The 16,389-nt window shown below is 55.2% G+C and overlaps 1 protein-coding gene across 1 annotated transcript; it reads right to left on the reverse strand.

Annotated features, from left to right (window-relative positions):
- Window positions 1-277: 277 nt before the first annotated feature.
- Tmprss3 (transmembrane serine protease 3) lies at window positions 278-15,573 on the reverse strand. Its single transcript, XM_090333804.1, has 12 exons — window positions 15,480-15,573; window positions 13,322-13,432; window positions 12,406-12,522; window positions 11,960-12,083; window positions 9,344-9,469; window positions 7,831-7,874; window positions 7,300-7,465; window positions 6,270-6,439; window positions 4,579-4,674; window positions 3,053-3,195; window positions 2,352-2,504; window positions 278-395 (listed from the first exon to the last, which is right to left on the reverse strand). Exons 1-12 carry the CDS (start codon window positions 15,571-15,573, stop codon window positions 378-380), a joined length of 1,362 nt encoding a protein of 453 aa, XP_090189930.1. The 3' UTR covers window positions 278-377.
- Window positions 15,574-16,389: the final 816 nt, after the last annotated feature.

The raw sequence follows: 16,389 nt of genomic DNA on the forward strand, positions 1-16,389 counted from the left end.
CTAGAGGTAAAGCTTGCAGACGGCAGTCTCCACCATGATTGTCTGCCCGCAGTCCTGGGCCACTCATCAGCGGCTGTATAGAGTTCTGCATGCGAAGAGAAAAGCAAATGGAAAAAAGCAGCATGGCGCAGTCAGGGGCGGGAGGAGGGCTGCTTCTGTCATAGTGAGAGTCAGAGAGGAGATTCAGGGTCATTTCCGTCCAAGTCCCACAACTTGGAGCATAGCAGCAGGAGGCTGCACAGCACATCCCTCCGGACCTGCAGCGTGTGCTGAGCACGAGGGCACGCGCTCGTGTCTGGTGTGCCCGTGCAGGAGTCCAGGGAACAAGCAGCTGCGTCCACCCCGACGAGCTCAGGTGGTAGCTTGTCCTCTACTCTTCAAGTCTTCAGGTCCCTCTGAAAGTAAACACACAGTGTCCCTGACGCTCTGCCAGCCATCTCTTAGGATGCCATTATGACAAGTGTTTCCACGACCCCCCCCCCCCAGTACCTTCCCAGTCAATGAGGACAAACTGACTTCAGAGAGGAGGCCGTGAGCCCCGGGAGGGTCCCAGGAGGTATGACAAGGCCCCTACCCTGTTTTCACTGCTCTAGGATGGTCCCTAACCTCCACAAGAACATTCTGGGTCTCACCCGCCATGCCCCACACCCGTGGCCCACGGGCAGCCCAGGCTCCTCCCACAGTACCCTCAGTGACCATGGCACGAGGAAGTGAGACACCTGTTCAGACATCAATCTGATGTTCTCTAAGGGGCTGGCAGATGTAGGCTGCGTGCCACACTGAAGAGCTCTCTGTGGTACTCAGTGCCCAGAACTAAGCTGCGAGCTGCCAGTTTAGTTTCCCACAGGCCTGTGACCAGCACCAAGGCGCCCGGAGCCAGCCTTGCGCCTGCAAGGTGGGGAGGAACTGCGCTGCTCGCAGTCACCTCTATGCCTCAGAATTTCAGGGATCAGGGGAGCCCCAGGCCCTACTCAGATCACGGGGCGCCATGCAAGACATCCTTTCTCATTTAATGCAAAATCCATGAAGAAGAAACTAGAATTCGCACCCGTGACACACTGGGAATTTGATGTCCTTTTCTAGGCAATGGCTTCCAAATACAGAAGCTGGGGTTTTTTGTTGTTGTTGTTTTGTTTTATTTTATATTGCTTTTTTTTTTGTCAGTTATGGGGCTTGAACTCTGGGCCTGGGCCCAGTCCCTTAGCTCTTCAGCTCAAGGCTACCATCCTACCCCTTGAGCCACAGCACCACGTCCATTTTTTGGTGGTTAATTGGAGAGAAGAGCCTCATGAACTTTCATGCCAGGGCTGGCTTTGAACCACGATCTTTAGATCTCAGCCTCCTGAGTAGCTAAGGTGACCAGATGACCGGCATGAGCTACCAGCGCCTTGCCTACAGAAGCTTTCTAGAAAGGTCTTTGGACCACGGGGACAGAAGGTAGCCAGGCAGCAGGAGGAGGGGAGTGGCAGAAGGGACTGCAGCATGCGTGACTTCTGTGGGATCGCAAGCAGGCTTTGGAACTCTCAGAGGGATTGACTGTGTTACAGAGCCAATATACCAAGGGCCCAGAATTGTTTCCTTCAAAATGGCTCATTTATGCGATGAAAATATCAGCTCAATCAGGAGAAAAGGCCTTTAAAACTAATCCAACTAGAACTATGAGTCTTAGTCTGGTCAACTCATCAAATATTTGCCTAGTGCCCCGGCTAGATCTGACCTCCATCAGCCTGGCTCTTAATCAGGGCTGTGGCCGCTGACACCAGTCTGCCACTGCAGGGGAGCCACAAGTTCCCATCCCTTGGTCACCCAGTCTGTTCCCTGGAGGCTTAGGGCTCTTCCTGCCCATCTTGGGCCCCTCACCTCTGTGGGTCCCCTGTCGGGGGGCCTTTTCTCCAAGAGGCTCCCAAGAGAACAGCAGCGCCTCAGCCCCTCCTCCTTGGACACTGCTTTCCACCCTGGCTCCCAGCAAGGTGCCAATACCCAGGAAGTCTGGAGTCTTCCCACCTAACCCCCCCCCCGCCCCCGCCATCGCTCCACATCCACCCCCTCCCCCAGCCCTCCAGCCTCCTTCCCTGCACACAGGATGTCCAACCGGCCCTCGGGAGCTCCTCCCTTTGCCACTGGTGGAGCAGGTCCATTCTTCAGTCCCGGCCCTGTCCCTCCTGTGTGTGCCAGGACCCCTCCCACACGGCACCTGCCCCCTGGATTAACTGTGCCGGAGGCTCACGCCCAGCTGGGAGCCACTAAATCCCTGCTTGTAATCAACAGAGCCTAGCAATCCCTGCTCCTCTCTGGAAGCACCTTGGCTCACTCCAGGCAGAGACCCTGTGGCTGGGGTGAGCCCCACCCACCTCCATCTGCTCGTGAATCCAGTCCAGGAAGGAGGTGACGCGAGTGTAGACCCCAGGCTTGTTCACCTCGGCACAGCCCATGCCAAAGCTCGTTGCACCCACCAGCTTCCATAGCCTCTGCTCCTGACACACCAGGGGCCCCCCGCTATCTCCCTGGAGGGCAACAGGAAAGCAAAAGTGAGGGGTGGGCATTGTCCAGGGGTGCAGGAGGCACCGATCACACTGGAGCCCTCCTAGGACAGACTGCATTCCCAGTCAGCTCGCTGGTCCCCTCTGGGGCAGCTTCCCTCCCGCTGTGTGTCCCTGGGTACAGATATTGAGACGGTGGAGGCCGTGGACAGCCTGCAGAAGGAGTTCTGCTCTGGCTGGGCTCTTGGCCCATCTGTCGCACCAGGTCTACCCAGAGCCCCAAACCACCAGGTCCCCACCCCCACCCTGCCTGGATTTTTCCCCTACACACTGCCAGGCAGGCTGGAGGGAGCAGAAACCCCGCCCACCACGAACACCCGGCAGACTGAAGGACTGGCAAACAGAGGCCTGACCACCCGGAAAGGCAGAGATCTCTAAGTCAAATGTCTTCCTTGCACTGTGCAAATTTGCTTTCTGTTCAATTGCAGGAAAACAGTATCCACAGCCTGTCCACCAGGCTAGGGCACAATGCTGAGGCCTCGCCAGCCACCGGAGCCAGCAGGAGCCCTCACCTGGCAACTGTCCACCCCTCCCTTCAGGTAGCCAGCGCAGAGCATCGATGGAGAGATCATGCCTCCGTACACTTCCCTGTGGTTGCAGATCTTGTTGGAAAGTAAAGGCACGGCTGCATGGTTCAGGACAGGGGAGGCGTCACCTGTTGGGAAGCAAAGGCAGGAACTCGGGGTGAGGAAGAAAGCAGTTTAATGCAGAGAGTGCTCACCAGGAACCACAGGCCATGGGGACAAGGGCCACACTACCTAACCCTGCATGGTTTCAGAAAGGCCCAGCCTGCTGTTGGCACCGCAGGCTGGCATGCTGTGGGGTGTGCCAAGCCCGGAGCTTAGTGTAAGTGGGCTTCATGTCCAGGCCACTTACTTCCCTAACAGTTGCCAAGTGGATGAGGAGGTGAGGACAACCTCAGCTGGAAACTTTTCTCCTGGACCTGTTCCTGGCCAGGAGCTTGTCCTGCCGTGGCTAGGTCCTGTCACAGAAGGGAAACTGAGTCTCCTGAAGGCCTCACGCAGCATGTAGGCACAGCCATGTGGTCCCTCCAAAGACACGCACCTCCAATCCCTGGAACCTGTGACTACGCCACCTTATGGTGCAAAAGGAACTTTATAGGCTCAAGGGCTGGATTTGGGGGTGAATGCTGGGAAAGCAGAGCCCTTAAAAGACTCTAAAAAGAAGACAAGTTCCCAGCAGCGGAAGTTGAGGTCAAAGTCAGATACTTGACACTGTGCCACTGGCTGTGACACTGAGGAAGGGTCCAGAAGCCCTAGGGATGAATGAAGAAGAAAGGCAGAGTCTTCCAAGAGCCTCCAGGGGTTCTCTAAGGAACTGGGGGTCACCTGGAGACACACAGCTCAGTGTCTGGTGAAAACACAGCCACTCCTTGCTTGGCTGGGACCTCCTACAGGCAGGAGGAGGTGGCAAGCCACGTGGACAGATCAACAGAGAGAGAAGGTATCAGTGGGCCTTCTGTGGGATGCAGCAGGTTGCTAGCCAGAAGATGGGATCTGTCAAAGAGCGGACAGGCACACCCACAAACAACCACACGCACACATACATATGTGCACACATGCACACACTTATGTGCATGCATACACATATGAACACACATGTGCATGCACACACGGGAGAAAGGAACAGAGGCTTCATTTGCATGAAGCGTTCACATGGGCAACACTTATTCTAAGAATAAGACCCACTGGCTAGCACTTCCTATCTGATCTTGGAAAGATTAAATTATACACATGCCCAAATCCCTCAGGCATAAATTCTTCACTGGCTACTGCATAAAACATGGAGGGCCTTGGCGAGGACTCTGCTTGCGCTTTCTGAGCAGGTGGGAGAAGGGGAGGAGGAGCGAGGGAGAGGACGAAGGCCACAGTTCTCCCCTGTGTTTCATTCCCTTCCTGAGATGCTCTACGATTTCACATGGCCTGGTACAAGTGGAAACAGGCAAGGCCCCTCAAGTATCCAGGGGTTCATCAGAGTGTGACACAGGCTCTGGAAGAGTCTAGCTTAGGGCGCTCACCTCCGTCCTCTGTGGCTCCCCATCCTGATGTCCAGCACACTTTTCCATCCGGGAAGTGCTCTTCGGAGTTGGGCAGACAGACAGGCTGGATCACCTCTGTAGGAAGGGGGAGTCTCACCTCAACCATGTAAGAAAGGTGTCCAGAAAACCCCTGCCCTCCAGCTCAGGCGTCTGGAGAGCACTGCCCCCACCCCTGAGGGCGTCCAGCCTCCATCGCTGAGAAGGAGTGGCTCAGCGTAGGCCCCTCCCCACCGCCCTGCCACCCCCGGGTTCCCTAAAACTGAAACGCAGCCCTGAACAGCAGCCGCGTTTGTGAGTGTGGACCCACCGCACGCCTTTGCTGTGGACCCCAGGCAGTAAACAGCCCAGGCGTGGAAGCACACGGTCTGTCACGCTGTCACTCAGCTGTGCCATTGGCACCCAATAGCAGCAGGGAGACCGGCAACCTGAGGGGCCCGGCTGTGTCTTCCAATGGAATTTTATTTGATGAGTGGGCAGTGGGTCAGATGGGCCTCAGTGCACAGTGGGGTCATTCCTGGTCTAGGCCTTGGGTACACTGTGTTTCCCAGAGCAGTGCCATGATGCCCACCGCTCCAGACATGCAGCGGCAGGCTGCCCAGGGCACGGGAATCAGCGTGCCCAGAGCTGCACTTTCGCAAAGCACTGTGGGTGCACTTCTCTGGGTAAGGAAATACTGGAAAGTACAAAGCGTGAGTCGACTCACTTTCACCCTTCATCACGTACAAGTGCTGGCGCCTTATTTTCTATAACCAGTTAGGAATAACGGCCAGCAAGCAGCAAGTAACGGCTTCTCTCATTCTTCCAGCGCAGCCCCCCTGATCAGAATGCACCCACGGGTCACGCCTTGCTCATCCACGTGGAATTGTGCTCTAAAGCTTGTGTCCCTTGGTTGTGACTCCTACCTCTCTTCATGCCCCTGTGTCCCTCAGGAAGAGGCGGGGGGGGGGGGCTTCTCTTTACCTAGAAAAACCTCTCTTTGTGGGGAAGGCTTCATTGTAGTTACAAAAGGAGCATGTTATCAGGTGTGGCTTTGCTGGTGTTTTGTAATGCCCAGAGGACTGAACCTGGAGACACGGGGACTTTTGAAGCTACAGAGCTCAGCCTCTGGTGGAGAGAGAGATGTTAAGAGCCTCCAGGGGCTGGAGGTGCCTTGCACCTCTTGGCAACAAGGAAGCTCTACCCCTCAGCCAGGCTGGGTCTCTACTCCTTCCCTAGAGACCAGGCAGGGATCCCCCAGGACCAGGACAGAGACGTGATCCCTCCTCCCCCACACCACCCGGAGGCACCAGGTGCCTGGCCTGGAGAAACACTTTCTGCCTCCAGGTGGCACCAGCAGACCAAGAAAGTCAGAGTGGAAGGCGGAAGGCTCTAATACTCCATCAGCTCTGGAACCACAGGCCAGATCTACAACCCAAGTCCAGAGGTGGTAACGGGCTGCTAGAACTGAATGTGTATGCGGCACAGAGCCTCCCTAATAAAATAACTCCAGGCCCAAATTGTCCAGGATACCTGGGGAACTCACAGCTGTAGCCAAGGCAACCCACGGATGCTAACTCCCCCACCAATCAGACACTGGGATTTTTGACAAGGGTTGTAATGCTTCAACAGCAATCACAAACTCTCTAGAAACACATGAATTGCAACAGCCCAACACAAAGCCCCAGACATACCATTGAAGCCGAGCGGCCCGGCCAGCTTCATGAGAGCAATGTCATTGCCCAACCTCTTCGGCTTGTATTGGCTGTGGTAGAGGATTTTCTCTACCAAGTGGGAAGGCGCTGGACTATCCAGCAGAGAAACTAGACCTGCCTGGACTGTCCAGGACTCTGGGAGGTAGAGGCTGAAATGAGCAGAGCAGGAGGTCAGACACAGGACAAAGCCAACCACGTAACCATCACCACTGCCTCAGCTGACCTGAGAGCCCAGGGCAGATGGGCAGAGGTCATCAGGCACAAGGCTGCTCAATCTCTGACCACTCCCCAGCCCTACAGAGTCACAAGCCAACACTCCATGTAGGCAGCTTCACCCAGCACCATCTCTGCATGTGAGAACTGCCTCAACTTGGCTCTCCAGAGGCAGCAATCTGAACCACTCTCCACTGAACACAACCAAAATGCAAGGGAAGGAAAGCAACAGGGATGTCAGGCTGGTGGCGGCTGGGTTATTCAGTGATTAAACCAATGGTTGTGGGCTTGCAAGTCTTTTCTATGGCCTTCTTGACCTCTAAACTCCTGAGCCCACCCTGAGTTGACTCGGTGCTCTCCACATACACTAGACCCCCTCCCCTATGTTGCAACAACTCACCCTGTCTCAGCAACAACATGGTCAGCTACAGTTAGCAGCAGGAAGAGGCCAGGGGCCTCTTTATCTATTGGGTTTCCTCCTGCACATAAACTTCCTCCTCTTGCTACCTTTTTTGTGTGAGCACAGGTCTGAACACTTACAGTGAGCTGGAATCGTAGTTGCTTCCAGCCATGAAAATAGGTCCAGGTGGGGAGTGCAAGGCCCCTCTGGTGGACAGGCTTTGTGGTGGTTGATTGGTCTGCCTGCCTTCCCGACCTGCTGCTGGCTTTGTGGTGATTGGCCTGTTTGCCTTCCATTCCTGCTTCCCCCCCCAGATCAGCTCCATCCCTGTCTGACCCTGTATTAGCCAGTGGTGGGAAAGGTCAGGAGCCACACAGCAGGGCAGGAAACACTCACTCATAGACACAGTGTGCAGCGGTGACGACCCACAAGGGGGTGATGATGGAGCCTCCACACAGGTGGTAGCCCTGGAACTGAAGGCTGACCTGCCAGGGCCATTGTGCGAGTGAGGACATGTTTCCCCCAACGATGCGTGGGCTGTAGCCTGCTCTCTGACCACAGGCTATGGAGGGAGAGCAAGGACTTGTGGGTAGACATCACATCCAAAGAGACCCCAATGTCCAGACCCCCACACCATGACAATACCCAGGATCACCGGCTCCCCAGGACATTGAGACCTCTCCAAGCCCCTCTGCACTGCTGCAGTCATTTGTGGGTGCTCCTGACCCCTGCAGACCCCTTTGTACTCTCCCTCTGCCAGGAGCCCCGGGCCCTGGCTCTTGGGTTTGGAGAACCAAGCCCCCCATGTATGCTCAAGGACAGCCTGGCACCCAGAAGGAGCACACCACCCTCAGGAGGCAGAGGCTGGAGCCAGGACTTAACACGTGCTCTCTTCCAGCTGGTTCTCTGCCTGTCTGCAACTCTTACCCATGCACTTTACAGTGACCACGTGACCAGAGGCACATCCTTCCCTAAAATGGAAAAACAGTTAGCATCACAAGAAATAGCTCAGCGCTATCCTAAATCCACTAGCACAACAATGTTCATTGCAGTTACCATAGCAAAGATATGGAACCAACCCAGATGTCCCTCAGTTGATGAGTGGATCGACAAGATGTGGTATTCGTACACAATGGAATTCTATGCTGCTGTCAGAAAGAACAACATCGCCCCATTTGTAAGGAAATGGAAAGACTTAGAAAAAATCATATTAAATGAAGTAAGCCAGACTCAAAGGAACATAGCCTCAATGGTTTCCCTCATTTGTCGTAATCAGTAGAAACCTTGGGCTCTACTAGCAGAGATTTACAATAGAACAAAATCTAGAGACATTAGGCCAAATAGTATGACACTAAATGTAAGGACCTCCAGGATAAGGAAGCAAAAGCCATATAATGAGTGACTGTTGTCCTTAATGTACTATGTTATCGCTCATCTCTTTTGCCATCCTTTGGTTATCTAATACTGTTACAATTTTTCACCTTGTTATCTGATATATTTTATATGTGCTTAATTGGTTATTTGAAATTGGATAGGGAAGGGGGGAATCAAGATAAGTGTGGGGAGGGGGGGAGGGAAATGGGGACCATGTCATGAGAAAGGGTATCAATGTTTGTGAAGTCATGCTCCTTCTAGCTGGTGAATATAATGTAACCCTTCTATTGCTCACAATAAAAAATTTTGAAAAAAAAGAAATAGCTAGGCCCTGTGACATGAATATTTCTCCTTTTTTGCTGAATGTATGAGAAAAATAAACTACTCCCCTCATTCAGATAAAAACGTCAAGCCCTAGGAAGCTCTGGGCCAGCAGCGAGAGGCCGTTCCAGGTCTCCAAGCTGCCCGGCTATGAAGCAGGCGCATGGGCAGCCCTCGCTCGGCCCATCCTGCCAGGGCAGCACGGCTGGCTCCCCGGAACCCCTCACAGCTCACTGGCACACATCTGGGTCAGGACCCCTTCTTACTCCTCTGAGCAGCAAGATAGGAGAAGCTTTGCCTGACGCCTGCTCCCCCACGGTGCTCTTCTCATAATGGAAGAAAAGGGACCCCCAAACCCCTGCTAAATTGTTCTGCCAGCAGAGCCCCAGAGTGATTGTCCGAAGGGAAATCAGGCCGCCCACTGGAGAGGGCTCCCTCCGTCACACTGGGTCCCAGAAGCCTGCGCACACCTCGTGGACAGGCTGAGACGCCCCTGGTCTGGAGAAAGCGTCATCCTGGACTCAGGCTTTGGGCCAGGGCATGAAGACAGTATGGCTTCAGAACACCTGCTGACCTGCCCCTCACAGTCCATGGGCCAAGCAGCTGCCACCCCCGCCTGTCCACCCATCTGACCCCAGATCCCGGCTCTGCGTTACTCCATCTGGAGAGCATTCACCACCTAGGTCATGGTGGAGCTCCAGAAAACCAGGTGGTGATTTGGCAGGCAGCACAGCATCCCTCTCACCTCAGGTACACGGAGTGGTGCAATGTGGTCACCTTGTCATCGGGCAGGAGGTGATTGATGGACACAAAGTCCACCTGGAACTGCTCCTCCAGCATATCCACCCTGAGGCTGTCTGAACTCACGTAACTGCAGGCACATGGAACGCACAGGCCCAGGGCCCCTGGTTAGAGGCATCTGGTCAGTCTGGGCGCCCGTCACCATGGGACAGGAAGGCCACATTGGGGTGCATCACAGGGCGTGTTCCTCTACCCCCACCCATCCGAGGCTCCTTTTTCCAGACAGGAGTCTGTGGTGACCAGGCGCTGCTGACACCAGCCACAGGTGGGACACTCCCACATCATTAAGTGGGCCCCTCCCCCGATGCTTTCCGTGGACATGGCCTTGGCTTGGCTTTAAGCAAGCCCCAAGGAAAGGGAGCTGCTTGCCGAACTGGCAAGCATGTCAGCTGGACACCCAAGTGGAGACCAAGAATCCTGGGGACAGGGCTCAGCGGGTCAGGGCCTTCTCCACTCTGCCCAAATTGGTCTGGGGTTTCCCTGGAGAGAGGAACTCAGAGAAAATGTGGGCTCGGGGACTGGGAATGTGGCTTCGAGGCAGAGTGCTTGTCTAGCATGCATGAAGCCCTAGGGTTGATTTCTCACTATCGCATACACAGGAAATACTGGAAGTGGTGCTGTGGCTCACGTGGTAAAGTGCCAGCCTTGAGCAAAAGAAGCTCAGGGACAGTGCCCAGGCCCTGAGTTCAAGTCCCAGGACTGGCGAAAAAAACGTGTGGGCTCAGAACTAAGTGAACATTTCTAATGTTGGTCCAGGGGTGTGTGGACAGCACCGGTAAAGGAGGGAAGGCTCGGGGAGACGAGAGTGCAGCTCAGTGGGGAACTAATTGCTCATCCCGGGAAAGTAAATAAATAAAGCACACCAAACTTCCAGTGCTTGAGGATTGCCGGATGCGGTGGGACAAAGGAAGCCAAGCGAGAGCGGCCGATAGCTTGCTGACCTGGCAGGTCGTCAGCCCTGGGGTTGCTTTGAGTGCCTCGGGCAGATGTGCAGAGGAAGCCTGTGCTTTAAGAAACCGCCAGAGAGGCCCTGTGACCATCACAGCTACCACAAGTCTCTCGGCCCACCGCTGGGGCAGGCCCTGGTGCCAAAGAGGCTGGTGTCTCTGGGTGGAAGGACCTGAGGCAGAGGACAGGGTGGTGGGCTGGGAAATGTGAGAGCCCCAAAGTGCTGCATCCAGAGCTCACAAAGGAGCACAGCGCTGCACGAATACCACAAACGCTACACACCCTACACACCACAGCACCCAGAGGCTCGTCACAGAGAGGAAACTGAGGTACAAGTCGTAGGACTTCCTGTGGCTGCACCAAGACTAGAACCCAAGCAATTGAGTTTGACAGACCCGCTTTTTGTGGTTGTTTTGTTTTTAAACATCATAGGTGTTTGCCTTAATGGGCAAGAGAAGATTGATTAGAGGAGGGTTTTGAAGAGAAGCAGGAAGTGTCAAAGTGTGAGGAAGGAGGAAGGGGGCAGCAGAGCACATGTGTAGTTCAGGGGAGGGGACAGCATGGACACATTTATAGCACAGGGCTGAGCAACGGTGAAGCTGTTCCCCAAACTTCCTCTTGGGGGCATTCTGAAGGTCAGAAGGGACATGCTGCCAACAGGCTGGGTCAGAACTGTAGCTGCTACTCTACAGCCTCAGCATAGCCAGGGGTCGGGGGTCTCGGGCCTGGAGGGGAGGGAGGCTTTTCTGGGCAATAGAGCAGAGGCTGAGGACTTGGAGGTGGGTTATAATCCAGGAGCAAGAGTGACAGATGGAGAAAGAAGCTGACAGGGGACAGAAATGCTTGATGGGAAAGCCCTCAGCTCTTGGCAGTAGTCTGTCCGTACCTCTGTCTGCCCATCCATCCACCCATATCTGTCTGTCTGTCCATCTATTTGTCCATCTGTCTGTCTGTCATCTGTCCATCTGTCTGTCTGTGTGGGATGGGAGCTTCCTCCTCCCCTCTGGGAAGCAGAGCTGATTTTCTAAAAGCCTCTCTATGAGAGCATGCCACAGTAGGCATTGAACTTGAACTGCTTTCAGAGATTCACATGAGGAGACAGGCCTGGGGGACAGTTCCAGTCCCCAGGAGGGCAGCTGGAGCTGGACTGAAAGTGAGTGGCTTTGAGGTGGAAAGTCCTGGGGACAACACAGCACTGAAAGGGAAGCCCCCTGCGACCATCCGCCTGAACAGTGCTTAACAGCATTTGAGGGACAGTTTGCGCCAACCCAGGCCTCACACACGATGTTCCGGGGCTCGTGGGGGCGGAAGCTTGGGTGTGAGTATTCCAGGCTTGCCTCACATCTGTTAGGCACACGCTCTACCACGTAAGCCACCCCGCTGGCCTTCAACTCCAGAGCTCTCACTGGCTCGTTGGCATCTGAGCCCAGGCCTGGCATTGAGCCCACACCCATCCCTGGCGCTACCCTCAACCCACCTGGTCTGGTTTGCTCCGGTGCGGGAAGGCAAGTCCAGGCCCGGTGGGGCCACCGCGAGGGTGGAGTGTGACATTTAACTCACCCGGCCACCATTGTCCCGCTGTGCCTGCGGGCTAGCGACGCCCTGGACTCACCTGGGAAAGCCCAGCTGAGCGCAGGCGATGGCGGCGTAGGGTCCTTTCCAGTCATCCGAGCACATGGTCCTCCACGAAGCACTGGTAAACACCTGCAGTGCGGCGCGCCGGCCACTCACCCGGACTGGCCAGGCACAGGGAGGGAACTGTGGGTGGTCAGCGCAGACCAAGGCCAAGGCAGAGGCTGCAGCACAGCCCCAGACCCCCCTCTCCCTAACCTGACCAACTCCACAGTCACCGAGCAGCGCTGCTTCTCACTGCCTGCACCCCAAGACCTCTCGGAGATGTGGCATTTAATAGCTGGTGTGTCCCCCACCCAACGGCCTGCCTGGAGCCTTGCCCAGGGTCTCAGGAGCTCGGGCCAGGTGGATCCCAGCCCATGGCCCATTTTGCAGAGGGGTCGGTTGGCGCTGGTTCTAGCAGCTTCCTGCTACAGGTGACCTTACCACATCGGAACTCATCCTCGCCCTCCTTGCAGTCCGAGACCCCGTCGCAGCGAGCTGCCAGGTCTATGCACTTAAAAGACGAGCGGCACCTGTACTTCCCCGAGCAGTCGAAGTGGACTGAGAAGAGGAGGAAGCCAGAAGGTCAGCCAGCAGCTCGGCCCACCTGCCACCCCGCCCATTAATAATGAAGCCTGTCTTGAAATCGCATCCCTGCTAGTAGCTGGCTCCCCTCAGCCCAGTTTCTGAGCTGAATTCCAGGGGTGGGGCTGCCATGTCCCGCTAGCTCCTGCTAGGCAGCCTGGCCCGTGAATCATGACGCAAGGTGAGTTTAGACTCCACGGGGCTCAGGGTCAGGAAAGAAACTGCCTAGCTGAGCCTCCGGGCAAGAAGCCTGACTGGCTCTCGGCTCAGCCAACCCCCATTCCTCCTCCTCTTGGCCAGAATCAAATGAACTTGCGGCTGAGCAGATGGCAAATTAAACTGACCTGTGATCCAGTTATTGGAGGAGACAGATGAGAACTTGTTTCCTATTAGAGACCCTTTTTCCAGTGACCCATTTTCTCATAAGCCACATGCGCCCCACTCCAGAGATGGCTGGTGTGTCTGGCATAGCATGAATGGACGCCTTTGTCTCCTCTTCCCAGGCAGGCGCTCCCCTCCCACTGTGGGATCCTGTTTCATCAGCTGCCTTCAGATACTTCTACCTGGGCAGGTACCCCTGTGACAAAGCCCTGGGCCAGGCCAATGGCCCCTCCGTGGGCCCCACAATCACTCATGAAACCCAAAGACAGCAACCCGAAGAAGATACCAGCTGCCAGTAATTAAGGCCGGACTGCAGCCAGTGCTGGTGGGAGGAGAAAGCTCGCACAAGCCTGAGCTGGTATTTGAGAGCCTACTGAACAATGTCTGTACTCACTGCCCAGGCCGATGGCCAGTGCCAGGATCAGTGCGATGAGCCCCACAACGATGATGGGAAAAAACTTCAGGGGCAGCAGAGACAAGATCTGCGCGGCCACCGCGTCGGCGTCTAAAAACCAAGTCAGGGAGCGATGCCCAGAGCGTCCGTTTTGAGCCCCACCGAGCAAAGCTTAGCTCGCTGCAGAGGACGCTCTCCACCGCCAAGAAGGCCAGCTTCCTTAGAGAGAGGACCCCACTCTCCAGCTGTCCTGAGTTAGAGGACGGGGGCTTGGGTTAAACCGTGTCCCCAAAGGTTATGGCTGGAGCCCTGACCTCAAGCTCTCTAGGTGAGATGAGGTCATCCGGTGTGCCCTGGCTAGTGTGACTTGTATGCCTTACCCAAGGCGAGAATGGGGCACAGAGCCAGATGAGCACAGAGGGAAGGAGAAAGGAAGGGGCACAGACAGCATGCGAAGGTGGAAGCCAAGGACAGAGAGAACCCATAAGCCAAGAGACCCCCAGCAACTGTTGGTAAGTGGCCAAGAGCGAGTAAGGCCCGGAGAGACCCCAGTGGAGTTCAGAGTGCACCGAGACCTGCAGACCCCTGGACCTGACTTCTGCCCCAGAACCGGGACAGCAAACTCCTATTTCAGCAACAGGGACACCAACTCAGCCCCCGGGATGCGGTGTAGAAATACTGGACGGGGTCCTTGTGGGCAGAGAGGGTGCTGGGTCTCCTGGAGAGTCCAAGGACAGGATATGGGCAGATCCTTCAGCCCACAGACATGGACAGATTTTGTTCCAGTTGTCTCCCCAGGGATAGGCAGAGATCTCAGGAGAGACAGAAGAGGGACGCTGTGCCCGCCCTTGATAAGGGAGCCGAACAGGGTAAATCTAATGTCTCTGCAGGGGTTTCTGCAGCTCCCAAATGCAGCCACATGTGGACAGTGCCATCAGCCATTCCTGGGCTCTGGGGAGGGCAGGACCACGGCTCAAACTGCCTTCTGGCCTGGAAGTAACAAACCCCTCGTCTCTGTCCCAGGATCCTGGGTCTGCTGCCAGTGTCCAAAGCAGGACACAGTTATCTTGTGAGCTGCCATGTGGCGCTCAGCATTCACCCTGCCCCGCTGGACATGCTGGCAATAGAGAAAGCTGCATCATGACAGACGAAGGACAAACACAAAGGAAAACGTTCAGCCCCTCTGGGAATGAAAATACAAACAGACGTAACTAGAAATCAGTGTCGGAATGATCACATCACTGGGTCCACTGCTGTTCAAGGAGACAGGGAGACAGTCAGTAAGGGGTGAATCAGGCTGACTCCCCCATTGTGTGAAACTGTAAAGATACACCAGACCACTTTAAAAGGGATAGACTTAGCCAGGCATGGGACTCTGTCATTCTCAACTACTCAGGAGGTTTAAGTCAGGAAACTTGCAGTTTGAAGCCACCTCAGGCAAAAGACCTCGTCTCAACCAATAAGCCAGGAGCAGCGGCATTGGTGTGCCAGCTGTGCAGGAGGTCACCGGTGGGACCGAGGTCTCAGGCCAGCCCCGGGCAAACCTCAAGAGGCTTGCAAGGCACTTTTCTTCATTTATATTAATGTTAACTTGTGCCAATTTTTTAAATGGCATATCTTTTCACTTACATGAACCTGCTACTTCCTCACCCATCCTCTGTCCATTCCTTTCTCAATTGTCCAGCTGGCTATAAGGAGCTGTTAAAACAGCCCTGCTCCAGGCTTCTGAAGTCTCAGCCAGAGCCTCCATCCTGTCCCCTCCCAGCTCTGGGAGTCAGAATCCAACGACTTTCTGGTTCCCCCCCTCCACGTGGGACCGGCCAGCCTCAGACCCTCGCTGCTAGCCAGCCCCAGCTTTCACCAGGCGTGGTGCCCTGGTCATCACACCAGCTTGCACCTTATAGCTGCTGAGACTAGGTTTGTCATCTGCTGCTGGGCTTTAATGGAGGCACCGGACACCTCTGCTGCCCTCCTGCTTGTTTGACATTTTCCTCACGAGAGGAAGGACAGGTAGCCGTCACGTTCAGGACTTCCTAGAGGGCTCTGGGATTTCCTGGCCAGGACTGGGTCTCCTCCCTCCTGCACACTCAGCCACACCTTCCCCCGCCGTGGAGGGGACATCTCATTCTGGGCCCCATGTTCCACGGGGCCTACCTACCTGGCACGACAGGACTTATTTTCAAATCATCAAGGCCAAACAGCGATCGGAAGGAGAAGGGGGTCTCGGCTGCAGGCGGGTCGTTCTCCCCCATGGTGACTATTTCAGGACCTCTCAGGCCTGGCTCCACCTCCACCTCCACCTCCTGGGCCCCAGAAAAGCAGAAAACAGTCTTTGCTTGGGGACAGCACAGGTGAGCTTCTGCGGTGTCTCAAAGCCTTGGCCTCTGAAGCAAGCTCACCCAGAAGTGATTCCCCACAGCCACCTGTCGGTAAGATCGGCTTCTAGAGTGAACCGAGGAGCATGCACGTAATTCCAGGCAAAGCATAACTGTCTCTTCATTTGTTTAACCCACTTTAACAAAACTTGTGAGGTTTTAATAGTTGTACAGGGAGCTACACTGCATCTTCGTGGATGTCGACCTTCCCTCACTCTCCCCTCCCTCCCAGCTTCCTTCTCCCCTCCATTTTACTACTTTCGTAGGATATGCATTGACTATTATGGCTAAACTCTCCCCACTTCCTCTCTTCACTTGCCCACCTCCCGGCCCTCACAAACACCACAGTAGCAGCTCCCTAGCATTCGTCGTCAGACTGTACTGTTGACCCCATCTTAAATCAACGGGATAAACATTTTCAGGGACCAGCCCTCCACACATAGAAGTCACCAATCACCCTCCTTCACAAGACGACTTACTTGCAACGTACGTCCCAAGAGTGTTTTTGCCTGTCCCGCATAAGCTCAATTATTGATGTACCCACCTACCATAGCATAACGACTTATGACTCTCACAGGCTGTCCCTATCCCAACACGTAGAGTGCACCAGGCAAAGTTGGGATCAGCTTCTCACAAACACAGCCCTCCCTCGGCTCACGCAGGCGTGACCCAATTAAGGATGAAAGTATCCCG

The sequence above is a fragment of the Megascapheus bottae genome, chromosome 1 (assembly GCF_031878675.1).
Source record: "Megascapheus bottae isolate mThoBot1 chromosome 1, mThoBot2.hap1, whole genome shotgun sequence".
Lineage (NCBI taxonomy): Eukaryota > Metazoa > Chordata > Mammalia > Rodentia > Geomyidae > Megascapheus > Megascapheus bottae.

What these genes read in the sequence shown, in the direction of transcription:
- Tmprss3 (XM_090333804.1), bottom strand. Translation starts at nt 15,573, where the DNA reads ATGGGGGAGAACGACCCGCCTGCAGCCGAGACCCCCTTCTCCTTCCGA. An exon ending in ACTGGCCATCGGCCTGGGCA is followed by an intron (nt 12,523 to 13,321) that starts GTGAGTACAGAC and finishes TCCTCTTCTCAG; the next exon opens with TCCACTTCGACTGCTCGGGG. An exon ending in GCTCAGCTGGGCTTTCCCAG is followed by an intron (nt 9,470 to 11,959) that starts GTGAGTCCAGGG and finishes ATGTGCCTGCAG; the next exon opens with TTACGTGAGTTCAGACAGCC.